The 21758-nt window shown below is 38.5% G+C and overlaps 3 protein-coding genes across 5 annotated transcripts in view; 1 reads left to right on the forward strand and 2 right to left on the reverse strand.

The window, feature by feature from the left end:
• aven (apoptosis, caspase activation inhibitor) overlaps nucleotides 1-9741 on the reverse strand; it is a 36428-nt gene extending 26687 nt beyond the window's left edge. For all 3 annotated transcript variants that reach the window (XM_037537724.1, XM_017682171.2, XM_017682166.2), the window contains exons 1-2: nucleotides 9483-9741; nucleotides 8123-8297 (exon numbers count right to left, since the gene is read on the reverse strand). In XM_037537724.1, the coding sequence (XP_037393621.1) occupies nucleotides 8123-8297; nucleotides 9483-9689 (382 nt within the window). In that variant the 5' untranslated portion in view covers nucleotides 9690-9741. The remainder of the gene's footprint in view (nucleotides 1-8122; nucleotides 8298-9482) is intronic.
• Nucleotides 1349-14714, forward strand: chrm5b (cholinergic receptor, muscarinic 5b). The gene is made up of 2 exons (XM_017682143.2): nucleotides 1349-1673; nucleotides 12162-14714. The coding sequence occupies exon 2, from the start codon at nucleotides 12243-12245 to the stop codon at nucleotides 13782-13784; it is 1542 nt and encodes a 513-aa protein (XP_017537632.1). The 5' UTR covers nucleotides 1349-1673; nucleotides 12162-12242; the 3' UTR covers nucleotides 13785-14714.
• A 789-nt stretch (nucleotides 14715-15503) lies between these two features.
• Nucleotides 15504-21548, reverse strand: emc7 (ER membrane protein complex subunit 7). Its single transcript, XM_017725784.2, has 5 exons — nucleotides 21172-21548; nucleotides 19260-19379; nucleotides 19001-19139; nucleotides 17371-17451; nucleotides 15504-16386 (listed from the first exon to the last, which is right to left on the reverse strand). Exons 1-5 carry the CDS (start codon nucleotides 21396-21398, stop codon nucleotides 16240-16242), a joined length of 714 nt encoding a protein of 237 aa, XP_017581273.1. The 5' UTR covers nucleotides 21399-21548; the 3' UTR covers nucleotides 15504-16239.
• Nucleotides 21549-21758: the final 210 nt, after the last annotated feature.

Here is a 21758-nt window from a genome sequence, read left to right on the forward strand (position 1 = left end):
TGTGGGGGTGGTAAGTCCATTGTTCTGAAAACAGCATCATCTTCTTTGTTTGATTGGCAAACTGTCAACTATTTATCTATAATCTAGGCTTTATCTCTAACTCTTTATCTGCTTTTCTCAGTAAGGTGTTCTTAACAGCTACACTTCCTTTTAGACTCATAGTGTTAATATCTAAATAAGTTGTACTTTTTGGTTGTTTTGTCGGTCGTCATCCCGCTGAAGATGACAATTACACAAAAGAAAGATTCATCTGTTTGTGTAAGGTTAAAAATCTACCAAAACTGTTTATGCATGCCAAACAGATAACAGTCTGTATCGAATATAGAATAGTAGTTCATGTGTTCCTTATTTATCTTTTATACACACACACACACACGCAAACTTGTGATAATATTTACATATCGCTTGAGTTAAAAAAAAATGATTTATTAACAAATGTAGCCTAGAGCAAAAATGTTTCTGTATCAAAATGGGGCTGCAATTTTTATTATAGCATATATTATCAACAACACTGTCCTAAATTTTAAGTGAAGAAATGAACGTAATAATATTGAGCATGGAGTTCTCAAGTAAGTGGTGTAAGTGGGTTCTGTGTACATTACAGCCACAACTAACAGGCAATCAGGTAAACTATTTTGGTCTTCTTGGCCAAAATAACACGCCTGGACCTCAGTTTACAGAAACAACTGCAATTTAAATTGGTGTCACATTATGTCAAAAAGTCACATATTTTACCCAAATTCAGCCTCAGTCCTGCCTGAAATATCATAATATACATTATGATGCTTATAGTGTAACAATGTAAATTGAAGTGAAGTAGGCAACATGGATACAACAGCAGCCACTTAGAGCCTAAAGTTAAAACAAAAACACCCAGGAACAGATACTAGTGGGAGCCACTCCGCTGGGTGTATGAACATACAAACAGTCTAATTTTGCATACATTTGAACTGCAATTTTGCAACCTTTTTTTGGGACAAAGTTAAACCGAAACAAAAAACAAAACAAAACAAACAAACAAAATTAAATTAAGTGCTTATGAAATAAATTTATAAACGGAATATAGTCCATTTTTAAATTAAGGGAAAACAGCTTTGATATGAGGCAGCTCAAGGTTATAATGTTGGTTAGAAAAGAAAAAGTGTCATTTCAGCATAAACACTGACATGCCTCGCCACCTTCCAGTTCTCCTCTTCAGTCTTTTTTTCTCTCTCGTCTCCTCCTTTTCCATCTCAGTTCAGCAACTGCGTGTTCACTGTCCCAAATCATGACGAACAGCCCAGCCCCTGTGGGAATGACCGACTCCCTGCCACCCACCGCTACATCTGTGTATGGCAGTGCAGCCACACATACACATACATACACACACACACACACATACACACACACGAATGCACAGCAGCAGCATCTCCTACTGCCAAGGAACATCGGTGTCTGCTAAGAGAACATCATCTTTATCATCAACCTGAAGAGCATCATGCCCAAAGTTCTGGTTTAGGAGAAGCATCTTTGAAGTGAGGATTAAACCTATGAAGTACGATAAGGATGTTTGACTGGATTTTGGTGGACTTTGCCAGTTGAACATTTTAATGAAGAACACAGTTAGGAGTGTGCTTTCCACTGCTGAGATGGATAGGCTGGCTGACAGGGGTGATGACTGGACAGTGACGACAGTGAGTATTGCATACGTTCCTAAGTACTGTATTGAGTACTTTCTAGAGGCTAGACAAGAATGGGCACTTGAGAATTTCACAAGACCTTCTGAGAAAGATTCTGTAAAAATAAACGTATGTAAAAAATAAATAGCATTACCTTATTTGAAGGAACAAATATTTTTATAGTTTATTTAGGTTATGTTCTTCTTTGATGCGCAAAATGCAAATTAGGCATTCTAAATGGTCAATTCAATATGCGTTAAGGTCTAATTAATACAAGCAGTCTTTAATAGCTGACACTTGGAGGTCAGCTATGTTAAAATTAGAATTTTATTTTATATATATATATATATATATATATATATATATATATATATATATAAAAATAAAGATAGATGGGTATTTCTCTAAATTTTTAGCACTATGTACTACAGCACAAAGTGAGTAGTACATGCAACAAATTAACAAAATAATTGACAAAACATCATAATTTAATCGTCTTGTACAAAAATACACAATCAACATCAATTTTTTTAATTTTTTGTGTACAGATAGATTTCTACATCAAGGAAACTACCAAACCCTAGGCTTTATCAGTGACCTTAAATAAGGTTTTAACAGCCATTATAAGTTTAAGAATACAACAATTTCTTATTCTTTTCAAATGAGAACCGTGATATTTAAAGGAACAATTTATAATTAGGTAATACATACTAATTACTCATCTAAATCCATCCAAGGTAAAGTCCAGCAATCCTACAAGAACACTGTACAAATAAAACTAACGGTTTCCAAATTCTGAGAGAGTATAATCAATGTTTCTGTCAGTTAAGCCACATTCTGTTTTCAAAGCTGTGTGGGTGTCAGGTCTGTTCAGAGGCACTAAATAGCCTCAGCCATTAAGCAGGCCATTGTCCTGCGCAAACTACCCCTAGCAACAAGGACACAATTACAGATGCACGGCTTAGATAACGCTACTGAAATGTAAACTTGTAAACTGAGAGACTGAAATTTTCCATCGCTAATTCAAACGCTGATCATACAAGTGACAGAAGGTCCGATTGCCTTAAATTCCACTCCGAGAGTCTTAAAGGGAGCGATTTACAGCATGAATCACTCTGTGAGGTGACACCATTTAATTAAGGTCCAGCTGATGGAATCAGAGAGCAGCATTTCCTGCTAAACGGCCCAAATGTTCTGGGTGTAAAAGAACATCAAGGCTCCATCTGATGAATTCACCATTTCAGAGAGAAAAGCCAGGCAGTCAACAAATGTCATGTGCAGCACAGTTCTAAACATAAAATGATAAGAGAAATAAAATCTGGAGGAAAATAATCCTGTCAACAATGAAGCTTTAACAGGTCAGCTTCCATAAGTCCTGACTCCATCACCTTTGAAAAGGAAAACTGATGCGGAGGTTAATGCCTACCAGCTCCCAGTAGGCCTACCGTAATTACTACATAATCTACTGATCACAATTATTTAAACAGATTGCAGTTATTTTCCAGAGTTATATTTCATTCCTGTGCTTATGGCACAACAAACAGAACTGGATGTGTTTTCATTAGTTGGGTTGAAGCAAATGCATGTAGGAAAAACAAAATCATGGGTCTTATGAAAACAACAAAAGTTCTCACTTCTGACTAAAGCTACAACATCTGGCTATAACAGTAGCTAATGTACATATGACATGTAGAGGGCAGTAGTGAATAATGTTTGTTTTCCTTGATCTTAAGCTGTCTTCTATTGGGAACTACTTGTCAATTTGTTTGAGGGTCTTTTAAATTTAAGATAAATATTTAGTTTAAGATAAATAAAGGGTCTACATATTGAAGGGAGGGAACTCTGAGCCTGTGTGTACATATACCCCAAAATAAACAGAATATGAGTAAACACAAACCCCCAACCCTCACAGAGCTCAGGCCAGGAGCTCAGAAAGAGGGCTTAGTGTTGGACAATCAGGCAAAACATTTAAAAAACTGTGTCAAGTTTACAGCGGAAAATACAATTTGGCAAAACAGCAGTTAAGTTTGATACAAATGCATCAGCGTTATACAGTGTAGGATCCTCCACTGGAGTTCTCCCAAGGGTTTGGGCAGAGGGCCCTTGTATGCGAGGCTCCATGAAGGCTGCATGACCTTAGGGCCAAAGAGATGTGCTCTCCACTGAGAGTCAGCCCTTTTGTCCTCAAGAACAGCCGAGGTAATGCACAATATGTAACGTGCAAATGGCACATAAGACCACCACAAGAATAAGGTCCGGTCATTGCCCTCACACAGACAGATTGGAAACATACTCAGTCTGTCTTTCCTGATAGGAACTCCTATTCATTGTACATTATGGTCAGTGTCCTCAAGCCACACCAATCTATGCTTTAAAATATCCACACTAAAGAGGTTTATCGGGTCTCAGTAAAAGGATTACTCCAGTCCAATGTGCACATGGAAAACTGAACTGCATTCATTCAGCCCTCAACAGGTTCCTCATAAGATTCCAGACATCATCATGAGATCTAGACAGATGTCTGCACATTCTGCCATTTTACCTTGAAATATTTTTGCTCCTGCTGCATAACATATGTTTTACATTTATGTGTTTCTTGATTTTCAATATTTTGTCTTAAAACTGTCTTGATTCTACAGAGCTCTGATTATAAACTACACAGGTCATCTTATTGAACAATTTGTCAAACCAAACTTTTTCAATGGCTGTTTCGCTGTCGTATATCAAAATAAGCACCAAAAATCACATCCTCTAGAATTTATAAGTGACCTCAGAAAAAAAAAAAAAAAAAAAAAAATATCATACAGCCACCTGGGCATGTGTGCATTAACAGAATAAGCACCTATCACTCCACTGTTAGCTGGTAAATACCAAATTTTTACCAGTAAAAATTGTATTTATTAAAATGACTGCAAAAAGTGATTACACAACCACTAAATTAAATTCCTGCAGGACACAATGTCCAGCAAAAATATTCACCCAAAGTCCACGCAAAATTTTAGGATCAAATCTTTTGCAGATGTGTCCCTCTGCTGTTCTGCATGTGGATAGGAGAGATAAATTCTAACCGCATGCTAACATGTTGAGAAACTTGTATGCTGTTAATTTGTAAACTTAATCTTGGACACCTTGACCAGCACTAAAAATTTCTCACTGAAACTCCACTCAATCAACTGAACCCCTCCAATAAAAAGCATATATTTTATCCTTTTTTAATTATTAGTTATTTTATTTTGTTTTACATTAAAGTACTACGCTTTATTTACATTTTAGTTTTATTTTAAATACAGCACATCTAACATCACCATACTATTCTTATATGATTTTTATGTCACATATATAGTTTTTTGTTCACCTGTGTGTTAATTTCATATGGTAGCAGAATGATCACAATATGATATTTTGTAGATATAGTGCACTCACATTCCTGACCCTTAATTATGACAAATCAGTCTCTTTGGCAAACAGGTGAGCACTGAAACTACATGGAAAAAACCTCTTTATAACACTATAAAAACACACTGTTTTGCTGGAAATTGATAGAGAGTTCATGATATGTACTATTCCAGATTTCAGAGGTAGCTCAGTTACCCAGATAACGGCAACACATTACGCCTACATTCAATTAAGCAGACTGCACTAGGGAGCGTTGTGGTTTCATGCTTCAGGAGATGATTAATTGTTGGTGTGGGATAAACAAACAGAGCCAAACAATGGAGAAAAATAATCACGCTGCTGTTGGTGGGAATAAAATCCTCAACAACAGCTTCTATCAACATGTGGTCAGTTTAAACAGCTTTCTACCATTATGTCGTCAAAAAACTTTCAATTCTTGCATTGGTATCTACAGACAATAATTCAATAATTTCTTGTGCAATTAGCAGATAAATCTGCACTGAATTGGAAAATATAGCTTTAATACAGTAGCGTTATGAGAAAGTCAAACAACATGAGTTTGAACCTGCATTTAGAATGTGTTTAGTTGTGCATATTCAGGGCTCCGAGTACAGAAGCTTGTGAACCAATCCTGACCTGGCCAAAACAAAATGGCAGTTAGCCAGGTAAGCTTTGCCAGAGAGCCGCCAGAGGGAGTGCAACATCGCAGCGCTCTGCTGCCTAGAAAAGCCATCACCTTAAAAATAGATGACACAAATAGACCTCATGAATATCAATATGCTTGTCAGGGAAGCAGATTAGGGAAATGAGAGGCAAATTAAGCAAAGGAAAAAAAACTCTCTCAAGAGAGCAACGCAATGGAAACTTGTGTTGCAGTAAAATAGGATACCAGATGATTAAAATAGATGATAACTAAGCAGTGTCCTAGTAAGGATCAGCTGTAGTTTTGTTTTGATATATTAATCTGCAATCCTGTTCACTGACTTTATTCAGTAGCTAAGTTAGAGAGTTCAGCCAAAGACTGTCCTTGTCAAAAATGAATCTAATATTTAATATTAATGTGAGGAAATACAGGAAGCAAATCTTAACCCCTAGTATGTTCTAAGTGGAATATGTATTCTTTATTAGAAGGAAAAAACAGACTTCCAGAAAACAGTTCATCTTTGTAGACAAGGCTCTAGAATATTATTTGTAAACAACATAATGAATTAATACATGTTTATAATGAGTATATTTTCATTGCACTGCTCTGTGTAAACTGAATGAAATCATGCAGAATATGACTAACACACAAAAACAGTTGTGCAGCCGGCTTGACGTTGGTGAGTGACCAAACATTAGTCACCAAATATGAGATATTATTATTTCAACAGAAGTGGTAAATTAGCTGGCAGCAGGTGACGGAGACAGCAGATGTAAAGTAGGGTCAGTTAACCTAGATGCGCTGTTGGTTTAAGTAGGAGCCTCTCACAACGACAAGTAAACAAGCTAAAGTATAACATTAAAAAAAATCAGGTGAATGCAGTCAAAATATTCCAGCAAAAACTGAATCTTTATGCAGACAATGACAGTGTTTATTGTATGGCAGCTCAGGTTATTACTGTAAGATCACAGTGCTAACATTTCCTAGTTTGCACATTTGCTTACAGTACATCTAGTCTTAAAGCCATATACTGAAAACACAATCTCTTTTTCTAACCACACCTTAAAGAATCCATTTAGTGGAAAACTTTAGTAGAATTTTAAATAATGGCGTTTGATATAGTAAATAAACACTGCAAAGGTTTGAAAATATACGGTTTAATCCCCAGCCAAAGCAGACAACCTATAGAAAACAAGCTGCAAAAACAGCCTGTTTTATTTCTTCAATGTCACAAAAACCTATTCATTAACATATATCCACCCATTCAGCCTAATAGTTTACCTCAGTTCATTCATACTTTACAGTGTTTGAGTATGGACTGCTTTCTGGAGGAAGCCCAGTACAAGGCAGCCAATTAGAATAGAGTCCATTTATACAGATCAGTCTTAAAATCACACCATCAAAAACAGCCTGCTTTATTCTGTGGAATAAAGAGATGTTGGAAAATGGTTGTGTACAAATGACCTATGACTGTTATATAAAATAAAAATACACTAAAGTTATAATTGGCCCTGCTGGGGGAAAATGTAGGACATGGATGCTTTAAGTCTGATTTCAATGTTTCAGGCCCAAGTGATACACTTGCCTGGAATTGCTTAATTCTGTTTCCAGCTATTCTGAGTTAACCAGAGCTGGAATCAGACTAGTTCTGACCAGCATAGCCATATAAATCTGTGCAAAAATTCATAACAAAAACCTGCATTAATAAATTTCTCATTTTATATTATTGCATATGTGTGTGCCTAACAGGATTTGCAAACTGGCAGAGCAATAAACAAAAAATGACTCACCCAGAGAGTTAAAAGGCTGAATTCTGTTCTCCATGAGTTCGGCCTATATGTGACTTTGATGGAGTTGAGCCATTACGTTTTCTGTCTACTCATTGAGGCAAGAACTCACTACAGACAGATTTGATACCATTCTATATGCATCACAACAGTCTCTTGACTTGTCAACTGAATCCCAGTGACACTGATTCTGTTGTTACAAATGTTTAACATTTACTAAGCAAATGTAAAACAGATGGATTTCAAAGCATGCCAAAGATCCTAAGATCATAAAAAGTTTCTCACTTACTAAAACTCACCCACTGTGTTATCATTTATTATTGTACATTTCTGTGGACATCATGGAGAGTAAAAAAGACAATGGAAGAACTTGTAATGACATGTCATTACCCCTCACCCTAGACAAACCTGTGCAGTCCCATTAGAACAGTCTTCGACATCAGATCAAACTGTGTTACAAAAATAAAAACACTCTCAGACTGGCAGCACACAGCAGGGCCCAAACTGAGAGGATGGCAAAAACAATCCGAAATTAGCCCTCTGTTTTGGTCGATGGTCTGACTGCGCCATCTCGGAAGCTGCCACGCAGCAGGAGACTCATTTTAAAGTGATGAGCAGGTGGAAACAACAGCTCTTACCAGCTGAACTGAGGAGAACATGGTAGTCCGTTCCTCTCTGAACTGGAATACCATCATTTACTTCTTCCTTCTCCGATTCCTCATAACGGTCCCAGTTAGACTCCAGCTTTCTCCTGGAGTAAATGTCTGGCATCTCTTCTTCAAGGTTTTCTTTATTATCCTGCTCATCTTGACCCTTCAAAAATAAGATAACATTGCACAAGTCAGTCACACTAATTGTAATTGTTTATGTTTTTGTTATGGCTACTTAGATCAGCTCTGTATGACAATAACCATGCTAATAGCACATTATCAGTGCTACTAAGGCCCTTTTCTACTTTGTCACATATTATAATGTCAAAATGCCACAACATAGATTGGAAAAGGCACAAAACAGTGCAGAATAGCGCAAATCAAATTTAACTTCTAGCTATTAATAAATAACTATACATGTACATTACACTACTAATGTTGAAATACAGTACATTTGTACAGTACATACATAGATAGATAGACAGATAAACAGACAGATAGATAGACAAACAGATAGATACACAGAAAGTTTTGTACCATCTGGTAGCACGCACAGCCGGGTAGCACAGAGGCTAGTACATATAGTCGACTAGGGGACAGTGAGAGCGTTCAAGTGAAGACTGATATGAAACCAGGATGAGAACAAAGACCAGAAGCTGGTAGTAACTACCTACATTTACTCAGTTACATATGCTAAACTAACATGTTGATGGGTTTGTACTTTCCTGAGTATTTGCAGATCATAATATCTTTACTTCTTCTTAAACATATTTGTGAGGAAAGGAATCTCCTTTGGTTTTAATTTACATTTTAATTGCTAACATTTACTTACCACCTCCTCTTTTGAGTTTAATTCTATTGTTATGTTGGCGACAGCATCTATTTGAGACTGGTTATTATATTTTAGACTAGAGTGCATCTGAAAGAGAAGAACTGCTTCTGGATATACTGCAGCTCCCTATAGAGAGCTCTGTGCGTCAGAGGTTTTTAGACCCCCTACTTAAGCTTTTTTGAGAGGTAGTCATTATTTCACTAACATAATAACACGTATATTGAGTAAAGGGTCAGTTTACTCCACACATCTGTGAACATCTCCATTTTGCTAGCAGGACAGCACTGTTAGCGTTTTTAATCCAGACACGAGCCTTAAATTCGACTTCTGTTTCTAATTTCGCGCTCCACCTTAAACTGTGTAGCAGTTACACTATGGACCTGCAGACAGCCTTGCCAAATAACTTCAGCAGTAAAGGGGAGAGCGGCCATTAGTCAACCTATTATGGATAATGAAGAAGAACTGTGACAGAAAACTGCCATCCCTCACTCTCCCTCACTCTCAGTCACTCCTCACCCTGCTAAAGAAGTCTGCACCGCCGCCAGCGCCGCCACCTCCGCCGCCTCGCCCTCTTCCACGGTAATGGTCCCTTCTCCCTCTTCCACGGTGATGACCACCTCTTCCGCGGCCTCTCCGCTCTCCAGAGGCCACGGTGTCCTGCGCGCCTCCTCCGCCGCCTCTCCTCCACTGCCCGCCACGGGTTCTGCCGCCTCTGCCCTCCATAACTGATGGCGCGGCGCGGTTAGAGTGCAACACCACAACTACTGTCGCACGAAAAACAATCCCCCCCAGCCAAACTCTTGAGAAGAGTTCCGCCTAAAGAGTAGTGTGTTTAATTAGTTTAATTTAAAGTAGCGCTCTTTTACATCTCAAAGCTGAAATAATGAGCGGTAAAAAAGGAAAGTAGCCACTACCTACACAAATACAAGAGCTTTTTAGAGCTGTATAGAAACTAAAGCATTTTATTTTCTCTTTTTTTTCAGATGCTCTCAGTCTAAAATAAAATTCAAACGCTCCAAAGTCAGCAGTGTGAGCTAAACCTGTCCAGAGCTAAATGACTGAAATGTAACTGAATAAAACAGTAAATTACTCGCAGATATACCTGAGTAGAAACGTTATCATTTGAAAATAGTCAGAAAAGTGCAAATCTATTTTTTTTCTCTTGAGTACACATAACTGAATAAACGTAATCCATCAACCTGTTCCTTTTTAAAACATTTGAAAATACAACCAGGATAGAAACACTACAGAGAAATGATACTTTAAATTATTCAGTGTGAAAATCTAACTCATTTAAAAGAGAAAATCATGGAGCCAAAAATATATCTGTGTAAAAAAAAGTCTACATTTAAACCTATCTCAGTATTAAAAATGAAACTTTTTTCTTCCGTTTTTAATTAATATAAGTTTTCTTTGTTTGGTGGTGTAGTTTGCACACAAAGTCACATTAGCATAGCAATGGGCAGTTTTATAGTACAATGATATAAATTTGGCTGGATGTTTTGATAAAAAAAAAGAAAAGAGAAACCTACAGCTTAAACAATTTACAACAGAAATTCTAATGAGACGACAGATCAGAATTTGAACTTTTATTTATTGAAATATATTGAAACTTGTGGCTGAACAGTGTTTCTTGTTGCCCTTTTAGATTGACTGTTTAAACAATTAATGGCTCCTAGTGTCTGCTCTTGATTTGAGCCCTGGGTTTAACCTGTGAAGACTGCATTTGCTGTTAAAAAGGGATAAAAAAACACCATTAAGACCATAGAGCAGTCTATGAGAGAAATGTGTCATTTTGAAGCTGAGAAAAAAGGGAAAATCGCTAATAGCCAGTGCACAAGCATTGGGTCTAGCCAGTACAACAATTGGGAATGTCATGAATGTCAAAATAAAGAAACCACTAGTGTACATACAAGCAGACATCTAACAAGTCAGCCAAGGAAGACAACAGCAGTTGGTGACCTAAATATTGTGAGTGCTATGAAGAAAAATCCTAAAACAGGTTGTGACATTACTGACAACATCCACAGGGCACAGGGTGAAGGTATCACAGTCCACCATTCGAAAAAGACTTAGAGAGCAGAAATACAAAGATGAGCACAAAAGTTTTGGAACTGAGTTTTATGGACTGATCAGACCAAAATGAACCTCTAATGAATTGACAGAAATGCCAGTGCGTGAAGAAAAAAAGGAGCTGCACATGATCTAAAACATACAAATTTATTAGTCAGGCTCGCTGGAGCTAGTGTCTTAGCTTTGGCTTGCATTGCTGCCTCTGGAACAGGCTCACTAATCTTTATTGATGATGTAACTCATGATAGTAGCAGCAGAATAAATTCAGAAATCTAAAGGAACATTCTGTCTGCCAGTTTACAGAGAAATGCACCCAATCTAATCAGGAGGCCCAAAAACACTGCCAAACACAACAAAGGACTTCATCATGGAAAAAAAGTGGAAGGAATTAGACTGTCCAAGTCAATCACCAACCTGAAACCTGGAAGGTTGGAAAAGTATCACAAAAGAAGAACAGCTTGGTGCAGTTATTCCAGAATGGCATGTGCAACCAAACATAAACTGATATTTACTTTAATTTATTTTGTAACTGTAAATTGTTCTTATTCTTTGCCCACACAAAAAACTGGGTGGTGATCAGCTACCAAAGGTTTCATGTTCTAATTTGAATCTAGATGTAAACATTAGGACATAAAAGCTGAATTCTGATCTATCATCTTATATTCATCTTTTAATCTTAAACCCATATATCTTTAGTGTATAGCAAATGATAACAAACTGGCCTTGCTGTTCCAATACTTTTGGTGGAGACTGTATACAGAACAAGACATGATCGAACATCAGCTGTACTGGCTACTTCATTTCCGCATACTGCAGTGTTTCATACTCCAGTGATACTGTCTACCTGAATGGCAATTTTATGTTTTCCCTTAACAGGAATCACACCATTAGCTAATGAGCAAGTCCTTCTGGAGCTGAATTAGTGTGTTAAAGCAGGAAAACATGAAAATCTGTAGTGCAGGCGCAGTGGAGTAGAAAAACACTACTATATACAGATAATAAAGTGTTGGTGTTTGACTGCATCTAAGATAAGCTTAAGGTCTCACACTTAAGATAATACCTTGAACAGTATTAATAACAAAAGTATTAATAACAAACTTTTTTTTCATTTTCTAATTTCAGGCTATCCACTAGCAGCTCATCCTGAAGTATAGAAAGGTCTGCTCATCAGATGTTTGCTCTCAATAGGCCTTCCCTGAGAGGATGGATGTCGACAAACTTCAAAATTCTACTGCAAATGGAAATACATCAGTTGTCCAGAGCGATCCACATGATCTTTGGGAGGTTATTACTATTGCTACTGTGTCAGCAGTTGTAAGCCTGATCACAATAGTGGGGAACATTCTAGTAATGCTCTCTTTTAAGGTTAACAGCCAACTGAAGACAGTCAACAACTATTACTTACTCAGTTTGGCTTTCGCAGACCTCATTATTGGAGTGTTCTCCATGAACCTTTATACTTCTTATATTCTGATGGGATATTGGTCTCTGGGAAACTTAGCATGTGATCTGTGGCTAGCTCTGGACTATGTGGCAAGTAATGCGTCAGTGATGAATTTGCTGGTGATCAGCTTTGATAGATATTTCTCCATCACAAGGCCACTAACCTACAGGGCTAAGCGGACACCAAAACGTGCAGGCATTATGATAGGCTTGGCATGGCTAGTCTCCTTCATCTTATGGGCCCCTCCAATTCTATGTTGGCAGTACTTTGTTGGTAAGAGGACAGTTCCACCTGACCAGTGCCAGATTCAGTTCTTCTCAGAACCTGTTATTACGTTTGGTACGGCGATAGCAGCCTTTTACATTCCTGTATCTATCATGACCATTTTATACTGGAGGATCTACAAGGAGACAGAGAAGCGCACAAAAGACTTAGCTGAGCTGCAAGGGCTCACATCTGTGGACAGACATGAAAACTCCAAAGCACAAAAGCAAAGATCTTGCTTTGGCTTCAACACAGATGGACGAACCACACAGGCCTCATGGTCTTCATCCACCCAGAGCAATGTAACCAAGACTACGGCACAATCTGAGGATATTTGGGCAAAGGCAGAGCAGGCCAACACTCTCAACAGTTACACATCCTCTGAGGATGATGAGAGGCCGGTTTCTGAAGCAACGTCACAGGGATCATACAAAAACCAGGAACCAGAGCCAAACGAGCTGCTGGCCTGTTATGAGGAAAGTCACTATTTCACTAATTCCATTAAGTACTGCTCCCAAAAGAACCACAAGAAATGCATCTCATACAAGTTCAAGCCAGTCATAAAGAACATGAGCCCGCATAAAGCCAGTGCTGAGGATGAAAGGAAAACATCACATTCTTGTTCTTCATCAGAACAGTTGGCTCTTTCTTCTACCTCCACTTCCACCAAGCCTATGGATCCCAATTTGAAGAACCAGATCACTAAGCGCAAAAGAATGGTTCTTATCAAGGAGAAAAAGGCAGCTCAGACCCTAAGCGCAATCCTTCTGGCCTTCATCCTTACTTGGACTCCATATAACATCATGGTGCTCATTTCCACCTTCTGCTCCAACTGCATCCCTGTGTCCCTCTGGCACCTGGGCTACTGGCTCTGCTACGTCAACAGCACAATCAATCCGATGTGCTATGCCTTATGCAACAAAACCTTTCAAAAGACCTTCCGGATGTTACTCCTCTGCAAGTGGAAGAAGAATCGTGGGGAGGAAAAACTGCACTGGTGTGGTCAAAATCCAGCAATGACAAGCAAGTTGACCTAGTAGGCAGAGACACTGAAGTTAAGGGCCAACTATGTAGATGTTGTAGCTTTTAAAACATGCGTGTTGCTGTACTCTGTGTAGTCAGACCAAGTTATTGTGTAAATGTTATGTACTTTGCTTGAACATACAAGATTTCTGTTGCTCTGTTGGAGAACTGTAAGGGCTTGCAAGCTAATGTTTACATGAGCACATCTTACAGTTGTAACTGGACGGTAGTAGTAAGACATAAAACAGTCTCTCTTTAGACAGCTGGTTCCTATCACCACAACTGTGGACAATTCTGAGTTAGTTTCTCTAGATAGGATCATTTCACACCAAACCTCTCTGATTGACTTTGTTTACATCTTAACCATTTAATTATGAAATTAAAATTTGAAATTAAATTCTCCTTTAACACTGAAAGGAATGTACACTTTTTTGAATGCTTTGTGTAATTTGCTGTTAAATGTGTTTTATCTGAAACTGAAAAATGAATGAACTTACTGAACAGCTGTTATGACTGGATATGAAATTAGCAAATGGGTGGTTTCTGGCGTTTGCACAGTACTGTAGGTTTATGTATTGTCCTTTCTAGATTGTGCCTTCATCCTTAATTTAAACTCAGTTAAGCAACTTCTTAAAACACTGTTCGTCTAAATAAACCACTATTTCAAGATACACAACATATGTCAATGTTAGAGCAACTACTGTGCATGAGCACAAGCTGTAAATGTCCAGTTTTTCTGTTTGGCTTGCTATGCCATAATTTAGGATTTCGAGTCAACAACTAATAGTACACACTTTATTCCAGCATGTTGCAAAAGCACCTCTAAAGTTGATGTTACAGGCTGTCTTGGATGTTAGGTGACAAAAATACTAATGCAAGTTATTTCTCTTTGTAACACTGGTTTATAATGTGAATTTTTATTTGATATGTGGAATATATATTGTTAGAACAAAGGTTTTAAGTATTTGCTAATAGATATTTAAGCTATTAAAGTTTCAACATGCTTCTTTAATGACTGATTCTTGCATGTAGAACAAATAAGTGGAGAATTAATATACAAATCAGTGTTTACCCATAACAAATATAATTCAATTATCTGTTCATTCATTTTTGCACATGAACAGTAGCAGCAGTCTTACCCTATTTCAATAAAATGTTCATTCTGAAACAGCCACATCATCAGAAAAAATATTTTTCAGTGAAAACTAACTACAACTGACAGCCATAAAATTGCTGTTCCAGCTGCTTTATACACATACACCATGTCCAAATAGGTGTTTGCCTCCATACACCTCCTCCACTTAGTGAATTCAGGTACTTTAAGGTGAACCCATTGCTCTGGAGCAGCTACCTATGAGCCTATAGGTACCTTGCCCAACACCATGCGTCAGTCAGAGAGGTAATAAAGCCCCCTAGCACTGGGTGATCAAGCAGTGGAATGGCATTCTCTAGAGAGACAGAGCTCCGTTCAAAACTTTTGGGATGGGTTGGAGCGGTGGTTATTACCGAGAACTAATCATCCAATATCAGTACTGTACCTCATTAATACTCTTGTGGCTGAATGCAATCAGATCCTCACAGCTATCCAGTATTCCAGGACTAGGCTTAATCACAAGAGACCGTGCACATGTGCAATGGCAGTATTTTTCCACATACCTTTATGTACATAGTCCTCATTTAGCACAGTGGAGAACTACACCAGCACCAACTCAGAAAAATAAACACGACACAGAAAATGTCCATCACAATTTATTACCATTCGGTTTAAATATGTTTATATTTCTTAGCTAAAATTTTTATGCATTTATCATCTCCATTCACAGTCATGTACAAATTCAACAGAATATTAAGGAATATTTCAAAGTAAAAGCTCTGCTTCAAGTAGTTATGAAAACTGGGTTGGGGTCAACTTGACAATCACAATAGGCTGAACTGTAGAATGGAACTGAAACTCTGAAGGTCCACAAACCATTACACATTTCAACCAACTTTACCCTGAGCTCCAGCTCCGATGGGACCGAAACTGCATCGGCCTCAACCCTAAAGAGGATCTGTTTTAGGAATCTCAGCTGCAGCAGCAATAAAAGCATACATTACCGTCTTAAGGACATCGAGAAATATAAATCTTGGTCCAACGACCCATAATAGAATGAATTCAGCTGTACTTTTAATGGTGCCTCTTAAAATTGTTTTAAATGATATTTTCCTATCAACTATGCATTCCAGGAGGTGCAACACACAAATATATTAACTGTTACATGTGGTTGGAATATCATTTAATTAAAAAAAAAAAGAAAAAAAAAAAAAGACATGAACTGGACAATACAAACATTAAACATAGCCCTGACAAATCAAGCTGGTTACCCCACAAAGTTAGCCTAGGTTATGATCTTAAGAGATTGTAGATGAAAAATAAAACACAGATCACAAAACAGGAAAACAGAAAAAAAAAACCTTCAGTTCATAGCACTACCTCCTCTTTAAAGCAGCATTCCTACTGCCTTTGCTGCCTCCACCTGGCTTGCTGGATCCCTTGGAGAAGAGTTTGGTCATAAATTCAGAAACATCTGGCAATTCTGGGTTGGGGTTCAGCATGTTCATGGACTGTTCCATTTCCTGTAGTTTTGTGGTTAAAAAGAAACAAGAGAATTTTCAGGTACCAAATCGGTTTTGTGGATCGTTGCTTGTCATTACAGAAATAATACATCTTCCATAAATTCCAGCACCCTGACTATTATAAGAAACAAAGGAACTTAGCTGCTTAAGAAATTACCAAATGTTTGTGTATTTGCCAAGCAATTACTTCATAATATTGGCACAGCACATAGCTATGCTAGTTTTCTGCTTGAAATGAATCATATGTGAATCGTAAATCACAGTGCATTTTTCTACCATCCTGTGACATACTTCCAAGTGAAATGCAGTCTCAGGGAGGGTCTTTGAGCTAGGGGAGTGCTTCACTTAACGTTTAGCCAGGAAGGATGAGGTGAATCATACTACTATTGGTCAATTTTATTTTCCCCACTCTTTGGTGTACAATGATGTAATCAAAACTCAAATGTTTTGAGGTGGACAAAACTTCAATCCAAGATTTTGGGAAAACAAAAATTGTGTGATTTTTGAATGATGTGATTAATCTTATGCTAAGATCTGACTAACATGACCAGGAACATGAACTAACGAGGTAAAAACAGTCAACTTTGATTTCAGGTTAGCATCAAGGAGAGTGAAGGTCTATTCAATCAAGTTAACTAAGAAAGGTGAAGCGGCATTAAACTGATATGGTACAATTCACTACTGCTAAAAACAGCATACCAATCCTTGTACTTAGATGTGGTGCAGCACAAAACAGGAAAAATGTCTATACTGTTCTGCTCAGTGATGAAAGCACAGGTACGGCTGGTACCTATTCATAAAGTTCAAAATGCAATCTTAACATGTTTTGTTAAGATGCTCCTTAAATAAACATATTGCTTATGACTCATAGAACTTTTTAAGTTCCACACCACTAGTCTTTTTAAGCTGCATCACTATATCTGTGGTTCATCTGTTACAGACTCCTCTCCCCAGACTGAACAGAAAAGCTCTATTCTTATGTACCTTTCTCATTTCAGGATCATTGGTGTTGACCACCTTTGGGAGCAGAACGATGATGAGTAATGGCAGGACCATCATCATGACCTGTGTATAGAGTGAAGAAAAACAAGTTTTTAGCAAAATAAAAGACACAAGATCAGTGAGACTTTGTCTAGCACAGCATTCAATAGGTCACCTTCAGTAGCACCTGAGACATTTTATCCACTGATATCACATACAGCTGACTGCTGTTTTGAAAATATTTCCCGATCATTTTGTGTGTTCATTGTTTCCTCTAACAATTTAAACATAAAAATACAGCTGATACTTCAGATCTACATGTACAGTAGGCTGTTCATTGCAGTCTGTAAACTGTCAGAAAAAGGGTACTGCACTGATAGTTTTGTCAAACCATCTTTCTATCTAAGCATAGATGATACAAATTAATGTCTGAGAAAGCAAAAGTCGAGTGACAGAAAGCCCAAATTGAACCTATTCTGTGGTGTTGTGGACTGTAGAGTTTTGGCTAAGCTATTGAGAGCTTAATTAGCAGGCCAAACACGCAACACAGCACAGGCTCTGTTCCAGCTAACTGATGCTAAATGACACCCGTTTATAGGATATCTGATTCAAACAACTTGTGTTAAGGTGAAGGCTGAAATTGAAAATGTTCTGAGATGTGTGCAGCTTCATGACTGTGAAGCTTAGTTTTTCTGAGCTTTTTATAGCTCAGATTTTTCTATTAGCTCATTGAGCTTCTACACCCCAATCGGTAAACTCCTTTAAAATAAAAATCGCTAAAATGTGTTTATTTAGCCTTTTAGATACAGAACAGTAATTTGCTCCATGGTGCAATTTTTAAATTTTATCATTTTTAAACACTGTCATCATTTATAAGTACCTGCATCAATTTAAAATATTGCACTATACCTCATTACTATTAAACCGCACAGGACTACAAACCCTACATTTTCTTAACTCTTTTAAATAGAAAAACATTTTGTCTAAAAGCCTGGAGTCAAGACAGGTGTGTGGAACACACACACACACACACACACACACACAAAAAAAACAACAACAACAACAACAAAAAAAACAGCAATGCAGCTCTCAAGTAAAATTAAGTTCATAGTCCCACAGAAAACTCAGTCATTTGACATGTGCATTCATGTGGGTTATGTGAGAGTTATGCAAACCACAGATGAGATGAAAGGTTAGCTAGTTGGCATATATTGCTTTTGCCCCATTTTACTTGCATTGCTGACCACAAATGAAGCAGAAATAAAATCCAGGTCTACTTTAAATTTACCCTATTTTCTTTTATATCTGTACAGTTCTATTTGATTACTGTAATAAACTTCAGAGAACAGATAAACTGTTCACTCATTTCCTCTGCTATAATGGAAAAGTGTTGATTTCACAACTTGGTTCATTCAAGTTGCACTGAAAAAGCCCACTTCAAAGAATATTTATGTGGTTCTTTTTGGTGGGAAACCTGTTTTGCTGATGAAACCAAGACCACTTGAAGGCCGCATAACGTAGCACAAGTATGATTCCAAAAGTCTAGCATAAAAGTTACAGGGTTTATAGCCCTGAAGGGTAGTTTTTTTCTGATAGTGTACCACTGACTTGCAAACTAAGCAAACAACTTTACCATCGGATTCATAAGGAAATCGGTCCAGCCCCATGTCTCTCGCTTCATGAAGTATGTGTGTGGTCCACTGGATCTCATCTGTAGAGGGTACGGCTGTCGGATAACCTCTGAGGTTTTAATGTAGTTCACCAAGCGGGATCTGTCATGAAATAAAACACTCTGAGCACAGCTCGACTGTCCACGAGCCAAACAAAAACAGAATCAGAATAGAATTGAATACTTCACCTAGATTGACGCGTCAATTTAACATCTTGCTTACCTCATTTTGCCTTTAGAGGTGATGTCCACACGAGTAGGCTCAAATCTGAAGGATGGTGATACAATTTCAATGACATAGGAACCAGATGGTATGTCATACACGGCAAAGCTTCCGTCGGTTCTGTGGAAAGGAGGGAAAGGCTGAAGGATGGGCTCTTTTGGTTGGCCTTTTAGGGCTGGCTTCCCAAACATGGCCTAATCATGAACAATATTTGCATAACAATGGCTACTCAAGATTTCAAATCCTGTGCAGTCCAGGACCAGGCTTAATACTTGTCTGGGAAAATTTGTCTTTAAGTTATGTGTTGAATGAACTACCTTAGAAGGAGGCTGTCCAATCTTATCCACAAAGGGTTGGTGTGGTTGCAGGTTTTCATTCCAACAAAGCAAGAGAACACCTGATCACCACTTTGAAGAGTGAAACCAATTTTAGACAAGGTGATTCAGGTGTGCTCCAGCTTGTTTTGAGGGAATACCTGCAGCCACACTGGCACTTTATGGGTAAGACTGGACACTCCTGCCTTCAAACATATCTAATAAATGTAATAGGGCTTGTAATCACATATTTTGGTCTGTTGTATGTTCTTTGCTGTTTATACTGGTGGCTAATCACAGCCATGTGATTTGTTATAGAAGGACGTCTGATCTAAATTAGTTTTTTTAGGGTTGCCACCCATGCAAAACTGCCCTGGATACTGTCCTGGTTTCTGGTTGTTTGTCCGTCCAGGGGGCATTTTCACATATTAGTATTTCTATGATGTTTACACTTCTTTTTATCCAATCAAACAAATAAAAGTTTGCTTAGTTCAGACTATATTCAACACGGGTGACATATTTAGGCACACGGCAGCACTGCAATGCGAAAACTGAGAAGATCAGATTGTGCAGCTGAGCTATCATCTACCTCAGACTACATTGTGAGCACTATCTGTCCAATAATTTGGTTAAAAATCGAGTCACTGAGAGTCCACAAATTTCATTAGGCTGTAGTGGCAACTCTACATGTATCTACATTCATTTTCCATTTCATCAGCTCTACTTATCACACAGGTCCACTCTAAATATCTACAATTACAGACTGTAGTCCATCTGTTTCTCTGCACACTTTGTTAGTCCATTTTTCACCTTATTCTTCAATGGTCAGGACACCACAGGACCATCTGGGTGGTGGATCATTCTCAGCACTGCAGTGACACTGATGCAGTGTTGGTGTGTTGGTATGACTGGATCACAGACAGCAGCAGTGCTGGGAGTTTCTTAACACTGTGTCCACTCACTGTCCATTTTACTAGACACGCCTACTTTGTTGGTCCAACTTGTAGATGTAAAGTCAGAGACAAGAAGTCGTCTTTTTCTGAACAGTTTTGGTTGGTCATCCTCTAGTCCTTCATCAGTGGTCACAGGACGCTGGATATTTTGGTTGTGGACTATTCTCAGCTCAGCAGTATCACTGCAGTGCTGAGAACGACCAACCACACAAACAATACCTGCTCTGTGCTGGTCCTGACCATTGATGAACAGGGTAAAAGGGGGCTAACAAAATATGCAGAAAAACAAATGGACTACAAAGCACATTCATTTAGTAAATGGAGTGACGAAACGGACGGTGCAATGAGGGGTAACGTTACCTAATGAAGTGGTCAATGGTGTATATTTAGAATGACCATGCTTCAGGCCAAACCGGCGTGTTACGTCAGCTGGGACCAAGTAGCCAACTTAAAGTTAACGTTAATATTTCAGAGGACCATTTAACTCCCTGCTTTTCACACATCTCAACGGGTGTCATTGAACAGCTAACTAGCTAACTAGCTAACAGTTAGCCGGCTAACATCAACGTTACTAGCTGCTGGTGTGGGAACACAGCGCGTATTATTTCTGGCTATCTACTGACCACCAGTTTAATGGAAGCTTACCTTAAGAACCCGACATACTCTCCTCCCTCTACAAGCACCCGAGCTGAAGACACCCACTCTTGTGGTTTAAAGCCAGGAACGATGGCTCTTCCCTCGATCTTAAAGCGGTCTCCGCTCGCCGGGGACGCAGCACTAGGCCCCGGCTCCGGTTCAGAGAAACACCGCGACAACACAAACACGGACTGCAACACGAAATACGCATCTAGCAACCTTCTGAGATGCTGCATCGCGTTAGATACACGACAACACACGCTGTTCTACTGTGCAGAAAAGATAATATCTTGTTTCTTGATGTGTCTGGGTTGCTCTGTAAGTTACTAAAGAGGCAGAGCATCGAAGCTGAATAGCGGAAGTGTATCTACGAGCTACAGGATACCACGTGATGGCGCTTACTCTGATGCCCCTCTCCTCAAAACCACTGCACTACACACCAGAACTATGTCTCGTTAAACAGTACTGGCCAACAGAATGGGACGCTCTGGAGCGGCTGCACCTGAGCTGTAACCCACGTAAATGACTCCTAGAGCAAGAGTCATTTAGAGGGGTATAAAGGACCCCAGCATTGGGGCTGTAGAGCAGTGGTACCG

This window comes from Pygocentrus nattereri, chromosome 4 (genome assembly GCF_015220715.1).
Source record: "Pygocentrus nattereri isolate fPygNat1 chromosome 4, fPygNat1.pri, whole genome shotgun sequence".
Lineage (NCBI taxonomy): Eukaryota > Metazoa > Chordata > Actinopteri > Characiformes > Serrasalmidae > Pygocentrus > Pygocentrus nattereri.